Source organism: Phodopus roborovskii, unplaced genomic scaffold (genome assembly GCF_943737965.1).
Source record: "Phodopus roborovskii unplaced genomic scaffold, PHOROB, whole genome shotgun sequence".
Lineage (NCBI taxonomy): Eukaryota > Metazoa > Chordata > Mammalia > Rodentia > Cricetidae > Phodopus > Phodopus roborovskii.
In genome coordinates this window covers 42919376-42935704 of record NW_026126433.1, presented here as the reverse complement: position 1 = coordinate 42935704, position 16329 = coordinate 42919376, and the positions used below count along the sequence as shown (strand labels likewise).

Sequence of the window (16329 nt, the reverse complement as noted above, 5' to 3'; positions counted from 1 at the left end):
GTGACACGGAGATCTGTAATGCCTCCTACCCAGTGGGCTTACACTGTGCTGCCCAGTTCATGTTCATTACCCTGTGTGATCCATACTTTTTCTTAACCTTCATTTTTATTTTATGTGTATGAGTGTTTTGCCTTCATGTATGTCAGCGCATCACCCTCGGAGGCCAGAAGAGGGCAAGAGACTGGAGTGACAACCGGTTGTAAGCCCACATGTGGGTGCTGGCAGTCAAACATTTCCAAATCCTCTGGAAGAGCAACCAGTGAACCATTTGAGCCATCTCCCCAGCCCTCCTGGCCCCAAACTTTCTGAGTTTATGAGCTGTGAGGGTTGTAGTTCCCATTCCACCAAGTGGGGAAAATTAAGGCTAAGAGACAGGAAGGGGAGGTTTACTCAGGGGGGCTACTCGCCGTTGCTCTGAGTTCGGGGAGGATCCATCAACTCGAGCACCCCTTTATTAAGCCCCCCTGCAGGATTCCGACTGCGGCCAGCAGCCATGGCACAGGAGAATGCAGCTTTCTCTCCGGTGTCGGAGGAGCCGCCCCGACGCCGTGGCCGCCAGCGCTACGTGGAGAAGGACGGGCGCTGCAACGTGCAGCAGGGCAACGTGCGCGAGACCTACCGCTACCTGACCGACTTGTTCACCACACTGGTGGACCTGCAGTGGCGCCTCAGCCTGCTCTTCTTCGTGCTCGCCTACGCGCTCACTTGGCTCTTCTTCGGCGCCATCTGGTGGCTCATCGCCTACGGCCGCGGCGACCTGGAGCACCTGGAGGACACCGCGTGGACCCCGTGTGTCAACAACCTCAATGGCTTCGTGGCCGCCTTCCTCTTCTCCATCGAGACCGAGACCACCATCGGCTACGGGCACCGCGTCATTACTGACCAGTGCCCAGAGGGCATCGTGCTGCTGCTGCTGCAGGCCATCCTGGGCTCCATGGTGAACGCCTTCATGGTGGGTTGTATGTTCGTCAAGATCTCGCAGCCCAACAAGCGGGCCGCCACTCTGGTCTTCTCCTCGCACGCCGTGGTGTCGCTGCGCGACGGGCGCCTCTGCCTCATGTTCCGTGTGGGCGACCTGCGATCCTCGCACATCGTTGAGGCCTCCATCCGCGCCAAGCTTATCCGCTCGCGTCAGACGCTCGAGGGCGAGTTCATCCCTTTGCACCAGACTGACCTCAGCGTGGGTTTCGACACAGGGGACGACCGCCTCTTCCTCGTGTCACCTTTGGTCATCAGCCACGAGATCGATGCTGCCAGCCCCTTCTGGGAGGCGTCTCGTCGCGCCCTGGAGAGGGACGACTTCGAGATCGTAGTCATTCTAGAGGGCATGGTGGAGGCCACGGGTGCGGGCAGGCTGGAGGACGGGAGCGGTGATGCAGGGCAATAGCGAGAAAAGCACCGGAGCGGTGGGGTGGAGTGGGGTGGGGAAGGTGGGTGCAGAAAGATGGACGGGGAGTGGAGTCCAGGGTGACAGGTGGAGGAGGAGGGTGTGCTGGGTCAGGGCTGGAAGTGAAAGAGATGGACAGGGTGACTTTGCAGAGTCAAGACAAAAGCTTGGAAGAGTTCTATGAAACGATGCTAGTTTGAGGCCCTGGCCTGACAGGTATGTCACTTTGAATAGCACTTTACATCTCTGAATTCATTTAATCCTAGCAAAGTTCCCCTGGAGGTTACTTATTACTGTGGTCACTTTTCAGAGAGTAGCCCCAAAGAAAGGCCCCATAAATAGCACGTTGTCACATGCCAATAAATAGTGTAGCCTGAACTGAAAGCAGGAAGGTTAAGTGCAGGGTTCTTGATGCCCAGAGGTCCAAAGCCCTGGAATTATTCCCCAAGGAGGCAAACTTGGGTGTGGAGAGGTGAGAACTGGTCTCACTTACCCCATCTGTCACTCTTAACTTGCCCTGATGTTGGCATTTCTAGCACCTTTCCAGAATGAAGTGTGATGTCAGTACCTTCACTCGGCCCACGCTGTCAAGAGCTTGGGACCCATATAGGAGCAAAAGCGGGTCCCTTAAGAGGTTCTAGCCACCAAAGATAATAAGGAACATGCAGCTGGAGAACCAAAGGACGAACCACTAGGGGGAGCGACAGTGCTGCTACTGGCTGCTGCTAGTCTTGAAACCAGGCTCCTGGTCCTAGGCAGAAACAGCCTCTGCTACCTCAGTAGCCACCTCTGTAATATTCACTCCCCACTCCTCCTTCACTCCAGCTAGGCTGGTCCTAACCTTTCCCCTTCCCTTACAACTCCCCCATCTCTCCAGCCATCCCTCCTTTTTGACACTATCTTGGGCAGTTTCCCTACAAGAACTTTTTGAATTGTCTTCTTTTCCCTTTTGCTTCTGCCTCCCACCTACCCCTACACCCCACAGCCCCATCTCTGATTCTCAGGCCTTCTCTCTGCAGAAGTCCTGGGGACCTCTCCTTCCCACATCCCTGGATATGTCTTATTCCAGCTTTACCGTAGAATATCAATGTCCCCAAGATGCCACGGGGCCAGACTTTCAATGTCAGCCAGTCTCTGGCTGGTGAATGTTTACACCTGTTTCTGAGATGGTATTAGTTTGGGGAGACCCTGAAGTAGGACCAAAATGATCTGCCCTGAGGTGCAAAATCTCAGCAGGGAAGGCAGGACACAGAGCCAGGGCAAGGGCTGAGAAGGACAGTGCAAAGGACAAGGGGGGTGGGAGATTGTTTGATTTTTCTAGAGATAAAGCTGGGAAGGATGGTAGTATTTTGGGATCCAAACTGCTTTTGAAAAGCAAGAATAATGAGCCAAAACCCAACACGATGACATTTAAAGGGAATAAATATAAAATTCTACATTTAGGCTTTAAAAAAATCACTTATGTAAGCACAGCATGGAAAGGCTCTGGTGGAGAAAGAACTGGGGGTTTTAGTTGGCCACAGGCTTTGCCGTAGCAACGTGATGCAGCTTCCAAAGGCATTTATGTAATGTAATCACAGGCCACTTTGCTACAGCATCCTGGCCAGAAGCAAGAGGTGGAAAGCCTTCTTTTATGCACAGAAGAGGCCACATTGGTAAAGTCATCACACTTCAGATGGACCCCTACCTGGTGGTCCTCTGTGACCACTCTCATTTGCAGTGAAACCAGATCAAGTGAGGAATGCTCATGAGTGTTCCATCTGAGGAAGAGATCTCAGGGAACCTGGCTCCATATTTACAGCTGCAAAGGGATCACCAGATGGGAAGGGAATGAAACCCAAGGCCTAGAGATCCTAGGGAACAGATTCCAGTTTGTATAAAAGACAACCCAGAGCCAGATGGCTCAGCAAGCTAAGGTACTTGACACCAGGACTGAGTACCTGAGTTAGATCTCCAGCTCTCATATTGTGGAGTGAACAGACTCCCACAAGTTGTCCTCTGACCTCCATATACATCCTGGGGCACATTTGCACATGCGCGCACACACACACACACACACACACACACACACGAATATAAACACAAATCAATGCGATACACAAAGGACTGGCCTTCTAATGAGGTGGTGAGCTTTTAGTCCCGGGAGGTAATCAATTCAGCTAGCTGCCCATTATTTGGGAGTGCTTGGAGGTGGGATGAGGAGACTGTGGGAAGTGGGAAGCTGGACCAGGTGATCCCTAAGGTTAGTTTTAAGGTTAAACTTCTCAAAGGAGAGCAGGGGAAACATAGGCTGGCAAATGGAGAAGAGAGCCAACCAAAGAGAGTTGGGATTCTTGGGGAAAGCAGAGGGTTGTGGGGTAAGAGGCAGGACAGGGAAGCTCAGGCTGCTGCTGCAATCTCTGACTAACATGCCTCTTCCCCTCCCCACAGGAATGACATGCCAAGCTCGAAGCTCCTACCTGGTAGATGAAGTGCTGTGGGGCCATCGATTCACATCTGTGCTCACGCTGGAGGATGGCTTCTATGAGGTGGACTATGCCAGCTTCCATGAGACCTTTGAGGTGCCCACACCCTCGTGCAGTGCCCGGGAGTTGGCAGAAGCTGCAGCCCGCCTTGATGCCCATCTCTACTGGTCCATCCCTAGCAGGCTGGATGAGAAGGTGGAGGAAGAGGGGGCTGGGGAGGGAGCAGGTGGGGGAGACGGAGCTGACAAGGAGCAGAATGGCTGCCTACCACCCCCAGAGAGTGAGTCCAAGGTGTGACTGGTTTTCTCCAAACCCCTGTGGCAGACCGGGGAGCTAGACACAGGTACAAGGAAGATGCAGGATGGAGATGGAAGAAGAGGAGGCAGGTGATGTCCCAAGGAATGGTTAAAACTGGGAGAGGCCCACTGAGTCCAGGATCCAGTAGGGAAGGAAGAAGTCCTGGTTTGAAGAGAGGACAGGGATGGAAGAACATATTAGTCTGTCCGTGTTTGACCTTCACATCTGTGTGTGGGTGGATGGATGGACAGAAGGGATGGGCTTATGGGGTTGAATGGGAAGGTGGAGCAGACAGAGTCAGCCAATGGATAGCTTGGGTGGCAAATGGATCAAGAGTTGGTGAAGCCAGTGCTGCTTTAACCTGCAGCACACCTTTGTGTGAAACCTTCCCTTTTCTTCCACGCAGAGGCAGCCTCAAACCAGGGGACCTGGCTAAACCAGGGGGGCTGGCTTGGGGAGTAGAGTGTCAGATGGATTGCTGCCCCCACTCACCCCCTCACCTGGCCTATGTGCAACACACCTGTCTAGACAAAGTGGCCACTGTTGAGCCAGAGAAGGGGAAGCTGGGTGGATGAGGGTATAGATATGGCCCTATCCAGCTCAGAAAGGTGTCCACAGCCTTAACCCTCAGGGTATAGGCAAACAAGCAAAGGGGGTAGATGCTGAGCAGGGGCCCTGGAGCAGGACCAGGAGAGACCCAAGGACAACTATTTTTGTGGCAGTGGAGTGAAACCTTAAAGCAGAAGAAAGGTCATGGGAGACTTAATAAGTGGTTTTATGAGGCAAGCCTGATCCTGGGGAAAGCAGTTTATCCTTGGGGCACAGTGACAAGGGCCCACTCAAAATAGCGATTGGGTATCAATCTGGTGTGGTATGCAAAGACCTGGTTGGAACACCAGAGCATAGCACAAGTGGAAATCAGAAACACCCCACAGCAACTGAAGGAAGTATGGCTCACACTAGGAGCCCAAGGAAGCTCTTAGGGCAAGAAGTAAGAGGATATTAGCAACCAGGAAGCTACGGACGAGTAAAGCAGGGGGAATGGTAGGAGCTAGCAGTTACAGAACTTTGCATCACTCACCTGGAGGACTTGTTCAAACAGATTGCTGGGTCCCACTCCCAACATTCTGACTCAGTAGGTCCCCGATGGAAACCTAAAATCTGCATGTCTAACTAGTTTCCAGATCTAACAGGTTCTCAGATCCTGCTGACACTGTTACTCTGGGGACTACACTGGGATGAGGTGTCTAAGTGGAAGAGCTGCAGGCACTAAAAAAGAAGCCAAGGACTCTAGAACAGAGAAATGAGAGGGGAAATGTCGGGGAAAGGGACTCAGGTCCCCACCAAAGAGCTTAACTTTGAGTCCCAAAACTGAAACATCAGTGGTAACTGGCCAGTGACACTGAGGTGGCATCTGGGAAGATGAGAGGGCAACAGAGACCATAAGAAGGCCTTTGGGGACTCCTGAGGAGGCAGGGGCAGCTGAGGCTCAAAGGGGCTTCAACACAAAGGACCAATTCGCTAACAGGACTGACAAGGCAAAACTGACTAGTGGGAACAAAACGAAGCTTATACTTCCAGGTATCTGCTGCCTGCCTTCTTCCTGCCAAGACAGGGAATCCTGGAGATACACACTCCCAGCCTACCTCCACTGCATCCTGGCCTTGTCCCCAGTCATCTCGGGCTGGTGAGGGGACAGCAATGGCAGATTGAGGAGCAGAAGATCAGTCAAGGGACTTGAGGCTAGCCCCCTGGAGCTAAGTGTAGCCCAGGTAAACATATCCTCTGATGGGGTTAGTTGAAACCTTGGCCCTGGCTACACCCACTCCTGTCCTTGAATAAAGGTCTGCTGCTCTATTCCAGGCTAAGAAGCCAGCATCCAATGGGGGCACTATGCCTCCCTCGCAGTGCCCATCTCAGCTTGGGCCCACTCAGAGGACGAAAGCTGTCACCTCTCCCCTTCAAGTCTAACACTGGACCACCTGGGTCACCCTCAAAAATGAGGTCCGTGTGGAGTCCTACACACACATACTGAACTAGAGCACAGGGAGCGCAGCCAGGGTTTAAATCCTGGGGAAGGGGTGGAGTCTGCGCAAAACGGGGTGGGTGTTGGCATCCTCATACAAAGCATTAGAATGGAGACACTGAAGCTGCTCATGGAAGTCACTGAGATGCCAGCACCACGGTCCAGGGCAGTCAGGAGACCTATGTTCTGGTGCCAGTGCTGATCGTCACTAATTACCTCTATGACTCTCAGCAAGACATTACTTTTCTGGGGCCGCAGTTTCCTCATCTGAAAAAAAAAAGATACTTGGTAAACTCATAACGCTCAATAAATGCTAAAACTACTAAATGAAATGAAAAAGGTACACTGGATGCCACCTGAAGTACAGAGCAGCCGAGACTCTCTCTCGGGGCCCAAGAGCGCTCAGGCAGGGAGATGCTGTGGCTCGGTGTACACAGAGGACACAGGCCCTCCCCACCACCTTTGTTGCTAAGTAGGCAGCTGTGTTCTGAGGCTCCAGTTCTGCTGCAGTCAGAGAATAATTAAGGTCAGGATGACAAAGACTGAGGCCCCAGGGCCTGGTGGGAGGAGTCTGGTCCGAGACTAGCCCAACCAGGAGAAGGAGACAAGGAGGGTGTGCCCAGTCTGGGAAGCTGCGAACGAAAGCGGCCAAGCTCAGCTGGAACTCACCCTCTCTCCCAATGTGGAAGCCCCATTAGGAGTCCCACCCCCCACCCCTGCACTGACATTTTAGGCAACAGATGGGACCCAGGCATCCCCTCCTGCAGTGGGTGGGTAGCAAGGCCCACGAAGGACAGATGGCGTTTATGGTGGGAAAAGAGGCTTGGGTTGTCCAGAATAAGTTGTTAACCCCCAGCAACCTCCCTACTGCCACCCTCTCCCCATGCACCCACGCTGCTGCCTTTTATAGATCCATGGCAAAGGAAGACACAACCAGGCCTGGATTTTATAAAAACCAGTTTATTCACATTTTAGAAAAAAAAAAAAAAAAACTAGTTTGAGGACAGGAACTAGCCTTCCTACAGCATAAGTGAGACCAAGAACAGGGAACCCGAAGGAAGGCCTTGAGGAAAGGTGTGGAGAACCAGGGAGCAGCATCTGCATCTTCCACTCTAGGCAGGAACAGGTCAAATAAATTAAAGGAGGGCTGGACCGGACGGAGGAGGGAGAGGGTATCCAGGCAACCAGAGAAGGGGCAGCGCTGGCTGGAAGACAGTTGACACCTGCAGAAACTAGAGAGAGCATGTAGTAGGCTGAGGACCAGGCTCCCTTTGGCCCTCACCCTGCTACACGACCCTGCAGGACTGACTGAACTGGCTGCTTCTCGTCTAGATGGAGCACACAGGAAGCCCGTGGAAGACAGGGCTTGGGGGTCCCTTTCCCTCACCTGGGGTGCTACAGATCACCGCTTCCGCAGTCTCTTCATAAAGCAGCAGGTGATAGTAGCAAGGACGCTGGCGCCAGTGACTAGAGCGACTCCTGTGCCCACCAACAGGGGCACGAAGAGGGTATCCAGGGCTGGAAGAAACATGGCTCTGCTCAGAGAGTGCCATGGTCCTCCGTACAGGTCTCTGGCACTTCCCCCAGCAGGTTTTCTAGACTCAGCCCCTACTACAGAGGGCCGTCCTTGCCCACCCGCAAATGCCCCAGTCAGCACAGAGGTCAGCTTGGGGTTCTTCATGCAAAGTGATGGGGGGGGGGCGGGATGGATAGCAGCAAAGCCAGGAAAAGGGAAGGGGGCAAACACATCTGGAGCAGGTGAGTGGAGAGTAGTTATCACTCACCATGCGTGTAAGGGTAGACTGTGACAGGCCCAGAGCGCGCACTGCCAGCCTGGTACCAGCTATAGTCAGCATGCTGCACCCAGGCGCTTGGGGCGCAGTGGTATATGCCTTCATCCTCACGCCCCAAACTGTGCAGTCTCAGCCGATGACTTCTGGGTCCCACCAGCTCCACACTGACAGGACGCCCTCCAGGCCGGACTCCCAGCTCTGCCACACCATCCTGACCCACTCCACCCACAAGATGAGCAGGGCCAGAGCTTAACTCGCCCTCTTCTGGTCTCTCCACCCACCAGCTGGCTGCTAGACGCAGCCCTGGGGGCCCACCACGCACAGAGATGTTGCATAGCAGGGAGGCAGTCTCTCCCCGGTACACAGTGCCCCCTGCGAGCCAGGCCACCGCCTCCAGCACCACACCTGCAGAACAAAGGGCATGGGGGTTACTGGGTAAAGGCTCAGGGGCTAGGAAATAAGTTCCATAAGCTCCGAACCCTACCAAGAGCTCAGCTCTCACCTTCTTCCCTCACATGCACAGGGAGAGGCCGGGAACGAGCACTGGCCGCTTCACGAAGCCGGGTCCCAGACCCTCGAACATAGGCTTTGGCGAGGCAGCGGTAGGTGCCTGCGTCACCAGGCCTGGCAGCCTCCAGTCGTAGCCGGTAGGTCCTGGATGCCACTTTTTCCATGGCAATGTGCCGGCCCTCATAGCCAGGGCCCAGGCTGCCTACACCTTCTGTGTCCAGCTGCGCCACCAGGCGGCCAGGCCCAGGAGCCCCTGCAGGAGCCATCTCCCAGCCCACTGAGTATGCAGCATGCCGGCCTGATGGGGGCAGTGCCCCTGACACATTGCATAGCAGTTCCAAGGGTTCCCCTGGGCCAATCCGATGTTCACCAGGTCCCACAGTCACTGCCAGCTGGCTGGCTGAAATACAGCAGGGGAAGGGAGGGATCATGGAGATGCCTGGGCCCCCATCTACTATACTTCTTTGCAAAGAATTAGAGGCCTTTTATTGTCCCTCACCCCAGGACCTGAATGTCACCCTCCCCCCATAGCCCTTGTGTCTCCACATCCAATTTCTGAGCAGAGAAAACACGGATAGAGAGTGAATAATGTCTAGACCACTGCTCACTCGATGGAAGAACAGCTCTAGTCAGATGACGGTCGTGTGTCACCAACACCCCTGATGCCCACTGACATGCCCCCTCAGGGGGACATGTGGCACTCACACAGTGTCTGCACATCCACGTGAGCCAGGACTGCCCTCTTCTCTGCGATCTGGACCCAGGAGCCGTCAGGATCCTGGATCCATTCAGCGGCAGTGCAGTGGTAGGTGCCTGAGTCTGCAGCCTGGGCACCCCCAACCACCATGCGGTACCGATCAGTCCCTTCCTTGCTCAGCCGCAGCTCCCCCGCAGCCAGCCTCTCAGCATAGGGAGCTCCAGCCTCCACGGCCATGTCCGAGCGCAATCCCACTACTTCCTGTAAAGTGGCCCGCCCCACTGGCGCCTCAGGAATGGCTCTCCCAAAGGATACGGACAGGTGTGTGTGCTTCTTTGTTTTGGTCTGGGCCAGGCAGCCCAGCGCCAGCTCCTGCCCCTCATGCACTGTCAGGCGTGAGGGGGAGGTTGCAGCCTGCCGGCCTCGGGGCCCTGGAGGGGCAGCAGATACCTGCAGCTCATCTGGAAGAACTGGAGAGAAAGGCTTCAGTGAGAGATGGCTGGGAGCTGTGTTTTACTTCACTCCCCACTGTGTGGGATCCTGGATGATAAGGACTTCTATAAATCAGTGGTGCCAGGCCCAGTCTGGGCAGACCAAGATACTCAATAAATACTTCCTGAATTTCACAGAACAGGCCTGTTGACACCCACTCTGGTGTCTGAGATTGACTTGTTTTAAATACTCAAAAAAAGTAATTCTGTCGTCCTTCTCTAAAGAGGCTGGACCTGATGGTGCAGGTCTATCATCCCAGCTCCCCAGGGGACTAAGGTAGAAGGACCAAATTCAAGGCCCACTGGGGCTATAGAACAAGTTCAAGTTCAGATGTCAGTGTGGGCAACTTGGAAAGTCTCTGCATCTGGTTCCCCAGGAAAGAAAAGAAAGTGCTGCAAAGGCAGGCTTGAAGGCACAGGAGGCTACACCGGAAGACTACTGAGTGTTAAAGTAACCTGGGCTACACAGTAAATTGTGGAAGAATTGCCATGAATTACAGGCCAGCCTAGGCTAGTGAACTGTAGGCCAGCCTGGGCTACAGGGTGAGACCCAATCTCAAAAAAAGCAACAAAGGGAATATAGCTTAGTAACTACTTCCTTGGTATGCTCAGCACCGTAGGTTCAGTCTCCAGTGCCATGAAGGGCACTGGGGGTGGTGGTGGGGTGGAGTGGAAAGAGGAAGGAGAGGAGAAGAGGAAGTGAGAGGAGAAAGAAGAACTAAATCTGGGAGGCTCTCTCACCACCCAGCCCAGAGCCCAGTACCTCTCAGCTCCACCTTGGCACTGTAGTTGCCCAGGTACTGAGTATCTGTAGAGGGGGTGTAGCATTCATAAAAGCCAGAGTCCTGGGTCTGCAGTCGAGCAATCTTGAGCACCACGGAATCTCCCTTCAGGCGCTGCACTTGCAGGTCACCAGAAGCCACACGAGGCCCAAACACAGCGTAGGAGAACTGGCTATCCTTGGTGCTGATGATGCCCAGCGAAGTAGCTGGGGCCTCTGGTCTGTACATGAACCACTCGAAGTCTTGCTGGGAAGGGCCCTCGTAGGCACTCACATTGCAAGAGATAGAGACAGCGGTGCCGGCTACGCGGTAAAGAGGCCCCTTGGGGACATGCACCTGCCGTGCATAGCACCTGGCTCCTGTGGGGAAAGGTAGAAAGAAGTGGAATTTTTTAAGAAAGACTGGGCCTTTATTTGATGCCCAGTACCATCAGCACCATTCTTGGCGGCTGCCCAGGGAGCAAAGGGAAACCTAGAGAAGGTTAGAACACAGCTGGGCTGTAAAGCACAGATGAGACCAGGGAAGAGATGCTGGAACATAAGACAGCAGCATCTCAGCATAGCGACATAAGCCCAGATCCACCTCAGAACAGAGGAAGTGTCTACTTCTAGCTAACTAGAGGTAGAGCACCTACATGAACAAAATCATACATGTGGAGGCCAGGGAGACAGCCCAGTAAGGAAAATGATTTCTGAGTTCAAGTCCCTGAAACCATGTAAAAAGCTTGGCATGGTGGCTGGTGAGGTGGCTCAGTGGGTAAACACAGCTGTCACATAGGCCTGACAACCTGAGTTCCATCCCCAGAATACACCATGGAAAGAACCAAATCCTGAAAATTGTCCTCCGTCCTAAACACACACACACACACACACACACACACATATACAGCGTCTCTAATAACAATAATAGAAGAGAAGGCTCTATGGCACCTGAGGTTCATCTTTGGCCTTTACATGCACACTCACATATGTGCACTTGCACCCATGCATACACGTGCACCCCCATATACCACAAAAACATACAATTTAAAATAAGAAGCATGTCTGACTCCTGACGCCCCCGGTCTTGGCTGGATCTTTCTCTCTCACCCTCCAGTCATGTGTGGGGGCCTGCTCAGGGATTCTGAGACCTTTGCTTGGAGGGGACCTGACAAAATCTTACAGAAAGGCAGCTTGGCTTAGCTCTGTCACCTGGGCTAGACAATGGAGCCAGCGGCCCAGGCTGGATGGGGTACTGTACTGGACAGGGCACCATGCTGAACAGGGCACGGGCCTAGTCAGTTCTCACCACACAATACCCTCCCCACTACAGCTGTGCCATGAGCTCACTGCTTCTCCCAGCGCACAGGGCTACACAGGCAGCTGTGGCTTCTGGGGCAAGAATCAGGCTCTGCCCTGGCCTGGGGCAGAAGATCCCTTCCCCCCCAGAGTCTGCCAACCTTCTGGCTAGCCCAGATGATGTACCATGCACCCCCTCCTCAACAAAAGCTTTTATTTGCATATGATTTGCATGTGCTATGCATCATTTACATAGGCCCCCTTTCTGAAGAGACCCTAAGCTCCAGCTGACTCTTCTCTCTCTCCACCTATTTTACCCTCACTCCTGTCCCAACAGACAAACCATGGAGTGTTCAGCTCCTTTCTTCTCTCCACCATCCATTCCATAGCTACTTCTAGAAAAGACCACAGAATCCCAGAATGCAAGGAGGGCGGGCAGGCAGTCGTTTCACAGATGAGGGAAATGACGTAGCTCCCTGAGAGCACATCTAGGGAGTGCTGGGGCTAGGATTCGATCCGAACCCAGATCTGAGCCTAAAGCTTTGTAATTACACTCCTAGTCAACACTGAAGAGAAGGCCTGGCTGGGGAGAGAACTGCGTCTCTTCTAGATGAGAAAAGTAAGACAGAGTGTGATGTTTTGGTCAAGATCCTGCCATTTCTGGAGGGCCTCTACACACCCCTCAAAAGGGACAAAACCAAGAAGATGAGACACTTCCAAGGGGAGGCCTGATTTCCCAAACTGTAATTTCCAGGATTCCCAGGGGAAGTCCACAGCCTTGCTACTGGCACTGGAGGAAAACACCCAGGAGCCTGAGAGCCTGCCCTCCCATCCTACTGAGTTCTTCTGGCTACGTCACTCAGAGAACACATGATCATCACTTGAAGCTGAGGCTAGAGTCAGGAAGCCAACACAGGACCAATTCTCTCCTCTGCCTGATCTCAGTTTCTACCTTTAAGAACTCAGAGCTTCTAGTTCTGACGCTGAACCAGTGAAGTGTGACTCAGGCACACACTGCTCCAGGCACATTTCATAATCAGGGTGATGTTAAAGATGGCCAAGCTGACATCTTCCCAGCTGGCTGCCCATGGGCGGGGTGCTAGGAAGGCCCCCTCCCACCTTGCTGGCTCCACAAGTGCTGATGCTTGGAGATCCCCACGGGAAAGTTGTCCCCACAGCTGCAGGAAATAGGCTGCTACAAGGTTCTCTCTTACCAGGTCACCTCCTGTCTAACAGTCAAAGGCCTGACCGGGAGTCAGATCCAAGTTCAAATCCCAGCTCCAACCCTCACTGGATATGCTCTCTGGAATAAGGTATTCCATTTTCCTTGTCTGAGAAGTGAACATCAGCGCTAAATGGGGTGGGCTCAGATGCCAGAAGACTCTTCCGCCTCTCTGCAACACTCACTCCTCCAGACCTCCCCTAGTCTCATCCCTGCCCCATAAAGCCCACGGGGGAAAAGAAGCAATCACCAGGCAACCAAGCCCCACAGCTCCTTCATTTCCCTCCATCATTCTGCCTCCTGCCTTGTTCCCCAAGGACAGTCTTCATCCTGGCCTCAGAAGCCCAAGACCTGCAGTTCTGGTCTAAGCCAGAGAAGACAGCTGGGGTGCCATAGGCTTCTGCCTGACTACAGCAACACAGAATGTTCCCCACACCAACACACCTTCCCTATATTCCCAACACACACACACACACACACACACACACCAGCCATTCAAGGTTGGCCCAGAAACACATCATCATAAAAACCCACCAGAACAGACACTGGGCGCTTGGAGATGCCAGGTTCAGTTTCCATGGAGCCTGGTTTCTCCTGAGATGATGATGTTGGGACCAAGTGAGTGTGACAAGGAGCCAAATGTCTTGGAGAATGGAAGAAGGGCAAAGAGGAACTGGCCCAGGGTGGAGACAGAGGTGAGGGAGGGATGGTAAAATGTGTGTGTTGGGGGTGGGGGGGGTTAGGGGAGACTTTCTTTAAAGGCCGTGGCAGAATCAGCCCCTGGGCCTACAGCCAACTCTGGGGCAATTATGAAGCCCGCCAGGCACTGCCCACGCAAAGCACGCACCCAAGGCCAGGCCTGGAGCCTAGAGTGGGGTAGAAGGTTGTCACAGTATTTGGGCACAACCACCCCAGGGCCTGAGTGTAAAAGCTGAGAAGTGGTGCCTCCCTCCGGGGGTCCTATGGTGTCTCAGGAGATACTTCAGTAGCTCGCTGATATGCTCCAGCTCGGGGCCTAAAGCTAGGGCACCACCACCCTCCCCATAACTGACTAGACAGGCAGACGCAAAACGAAGCGAAGCGCCGAGCCCAGAGAGACTGGAGATACGCCGGATGGAGAAGCAGGGCTGCAACCAACTCCGAAATGCTAGGAAGGTGGGCTAACTGGATGCGCAATGTCAGCACCTACCCGGCCGGGACAGGGGCGCGGCGACCACCAGGCTTACCAAGCATTAGCAACAGCAGTAGCAGCAGCAGTGAACTCAACGGCGTGGGGCTGGGGGCGCCCATTCTGCGTAGGCGGCTCTGGGGAGGCTCCGGGGGTCGGAGTGGGCTCTGGAGGGCCAGGGCCGCGGGGGGCACATGCCCGGGTGGGGGGCAGAAGCGGAGCAGTGAAGCGTGGGTGCGCAGAGCCCAGCTAAACGGGAGCCGCCAACTCCCCGCCCTCTTCTCCTCTTCCCCGCCTCCCGACGCTCTTCCCGCCCTCCGCAGCTCTGAGACCATTCCCGCCGCGCCCCGCTGCCCGGCCCCGCCCACAGTCCGCCCCGCCCCGCCCCGCCCCGCCCCGGACCGACGCCTCGGCCAGACTTCGACCCTAACAGAGGCTCCGCCTTTGGCCTCAGGCTGGGCCAACTGGCGGCACCTGGACTCTTCTACCCCCACCCACCCTCGCTCAGAGCGCACCCCGCCCTGCACCTGCCAGCCTTTCCGGGAGAATCGGTGCTTGCAGAGCCTCTGGGGATAATGGGGTGACTGTGGTTACGCACTCAGAATCCAGTTGGGTGATGTGGGCTGCTGAATCCCGGCAGCAAACCCTGCTGACTTATGTGGGTATGGTGGGACCCAGGACTTCCTTCACGTGAAGCGGTTGGAATCAAAAGGCCTCAGGGCTCTGGAATATCACTGAAATCTGCACTAATACCCCGTCAGAAAGTAAAGCGAAAAGAAAGTGGGTTAGCCGCCCAGACTTCCTAGCTGGAAGATCCTTGTTCAGCCCAATCGCTTCGACCTCAGTTTTTCCCCTCCACATACGGAAGAGAGATTGTAAACACTCAGATTTGTGGTGACAATTAACTGAGATCACGCACATTCGTTTGTTGCACACGGTAACTATGGGGGGTGTTTTGTTTTTGCATTAAACCGCTTTCTACCAATTAGAGTCTCCAATGAGAAGATATGGACACACCTCTCTGCTGGGAAGGGTGGAGCTAGAGCCTGGAGGTAGGAGAAAGGCAAGAGTCCCTTCTGTTCCTTCTCCACTGTGGAAAAAGGCGGAGAGCAGGAAGGGTGGAGCCAGAATGGGGAGATGGGACAGGCCAGCCCGCAAAGCCAAGGCTGTGGAAGCGGCCTTTAGTGGGAACTGGCTTAGAGCACATCTAGGTCCTTCACCTCCACACCCGACTTGTTCCCTTTATCCCTGCTTCCTCCGCTTACTGCACCCTATTGAGGAAAATAAGGCACAAAGAGCAAAAGTGGTCCTGGCCAGAGTGGACTTCCTACTGGCAGGCAGAGGAAGTATTCATGGGGCTGCCAGTTAAAGCCATATCCACGAACCACAGAGAAACACTGATAGAATTTGGGAACCCATGAAGAAGTCAGAAATCCAATCCTGGTCTCCCAAGACTGCCCAGCAACAGGATAAGGGACCTCAGGCTTCCCACATGGACATATCCCAGCCTGAAGTCCTCACACTACTTCTCTAGAAGCCCTGGTGAGCTGTGTGGAAACTACAGGTTACAGGGAGACTTTGGGAGAAAAAGCACTCTCTCTGTAGTGGAAGTCTCCCTGGTACTTAAGGTTTGAAAGTCAATCATCACCATAATGGCAGCCATTTATGGGATGATTACACAATAACACCACTCGTAGATATCCTTTCCAGCCTTTATAGTTTATTTTACAAGTCAAAGTCATTAACACAAGGGAATTCTGAACTTCAAAACGGTTAAGTATCATGCCCAAGGTCACACACATTTTAAGTTAACTATGACTTTAAAGCTCAGGCGTGAGCAGAGAAGGAAGGGACTATAGAGACGGACTGTAGAGACACAGACATAGTTGTGACCCCTGGGATTCTGGTTACCATCGTCACCAGTTTCCCACCCGCATTTCCATATACTACCGCAAGTGGGCAGGCATCAGTCACCAGCCTTGTTTCATGGGCTTACTTAACTCATTTTGCCTCCAGATGGCATATGCATGAGACATCTATGTGACAGTAAGGTGTCATGAGTGTCATTAAAACTCATTATACCCAAGGTGTGCTCTGAAACGGTTATAATCTGGCTGAACTGGCCTATGCTACAGTCACAGCCAAGGGGGCCATGCCCCTCATATTCAAAGACAAGACTGTTGAGGTGAAGTATTCTGTCCTGGGCCAGCTATT

The 16329-nt window shown here is 53.8% G+C and overlaps 2 protein-coding genes across 2 annotated transcripts; one reads left to right on the top strand and one right to left on the bottom strand.

Annotated features, from left to right (window-relative positions):
* Positions 1-490: 490 nt before the first annotated feature.
* On the top strand, positions 491-4322 carry Kcnj9 (potassium inwardly rectifying channel subfamily J member 9). Its single transcript, XM_051186317.1, has 2 exons — positions 491-1343; positions 3818-4322. The coding sequence occupies exons 1-2, from the start codon at positions 494-496 to the stop codon at positions 4147-4149; spliced, it is 1182 nt and encodes a 393-aa protein (XP_051042274.1). The 5' UTR covers positions 491-493; the 3' UTR covers positions 4150-4322.
* A 2797-nt stretch (positions 4323-7119) lies between these two features.
* Igsf8 (immunoglobulin superfamily member 8) lies at positions 7120-14470 on the bottom strand. The gene is made up of 7 exons (XM_051186313.1): positions 14174-14470; positions 10430-10807; positions 9184-9645; positions 8471-8878; positions 7960-8373; positions 7563-7693; positions 7120-7407 (listed from the first exon to the last, which is right to left on the bottom strand). The coding sequence occupies exons 1-6, from the start codon at positions 14448-14450 to the stop codon at positions 7578-7580; spliced, it is 2055 nt and encodes a 684-aa protein (XP_051042270.1). The 5' UTR covers positions 14451-14470; the 3' UTR covers positions 7120-7407; positions 7563-7577.
* Positions 14471-16329: the final 1859 nt, after the last annotated feature.

Bases quoted from the DNA above. Each gene is read 5' to 3' on its own strand.
- Kcnj9 (XM_051186317.1), top strand. From the start codon at position 494: ATGGCACAGGAGAATGCAGCTTTCTCTCCGGTGTCGGAGGAGCCGCCC. The intron at 1,344-3,817 runs GTGCGGGCAGGC...CCCTCCCCACAG, and splicing joins GGGCATGGTGGAGGCCACGG to GAATGACATGCCAAGCTCGA.
- Igsf8 (XM_051186313.1), bottom strand. From the start codon at position 14,450: ATGGTCTCAGAGCTGCGGAGGGCGGGAAGAGCGTCGGGAGGCGGGGAA. The intron at 9,646-10,429 runs GTACTGGGCTCT...CTTTCTCTCCAG, and splicing joins TGCCAAGGTGGAGCTGAGAG to TTCTTCCAGATGAGCTGCAG. The intron at 8,879-9,183 runs GTGAGTGCCACA...GCTGTATTTCAG, and splicing joins CGTGGATGTGCAGACACTGT to CCAGCCAGCTGGCAGTGACT.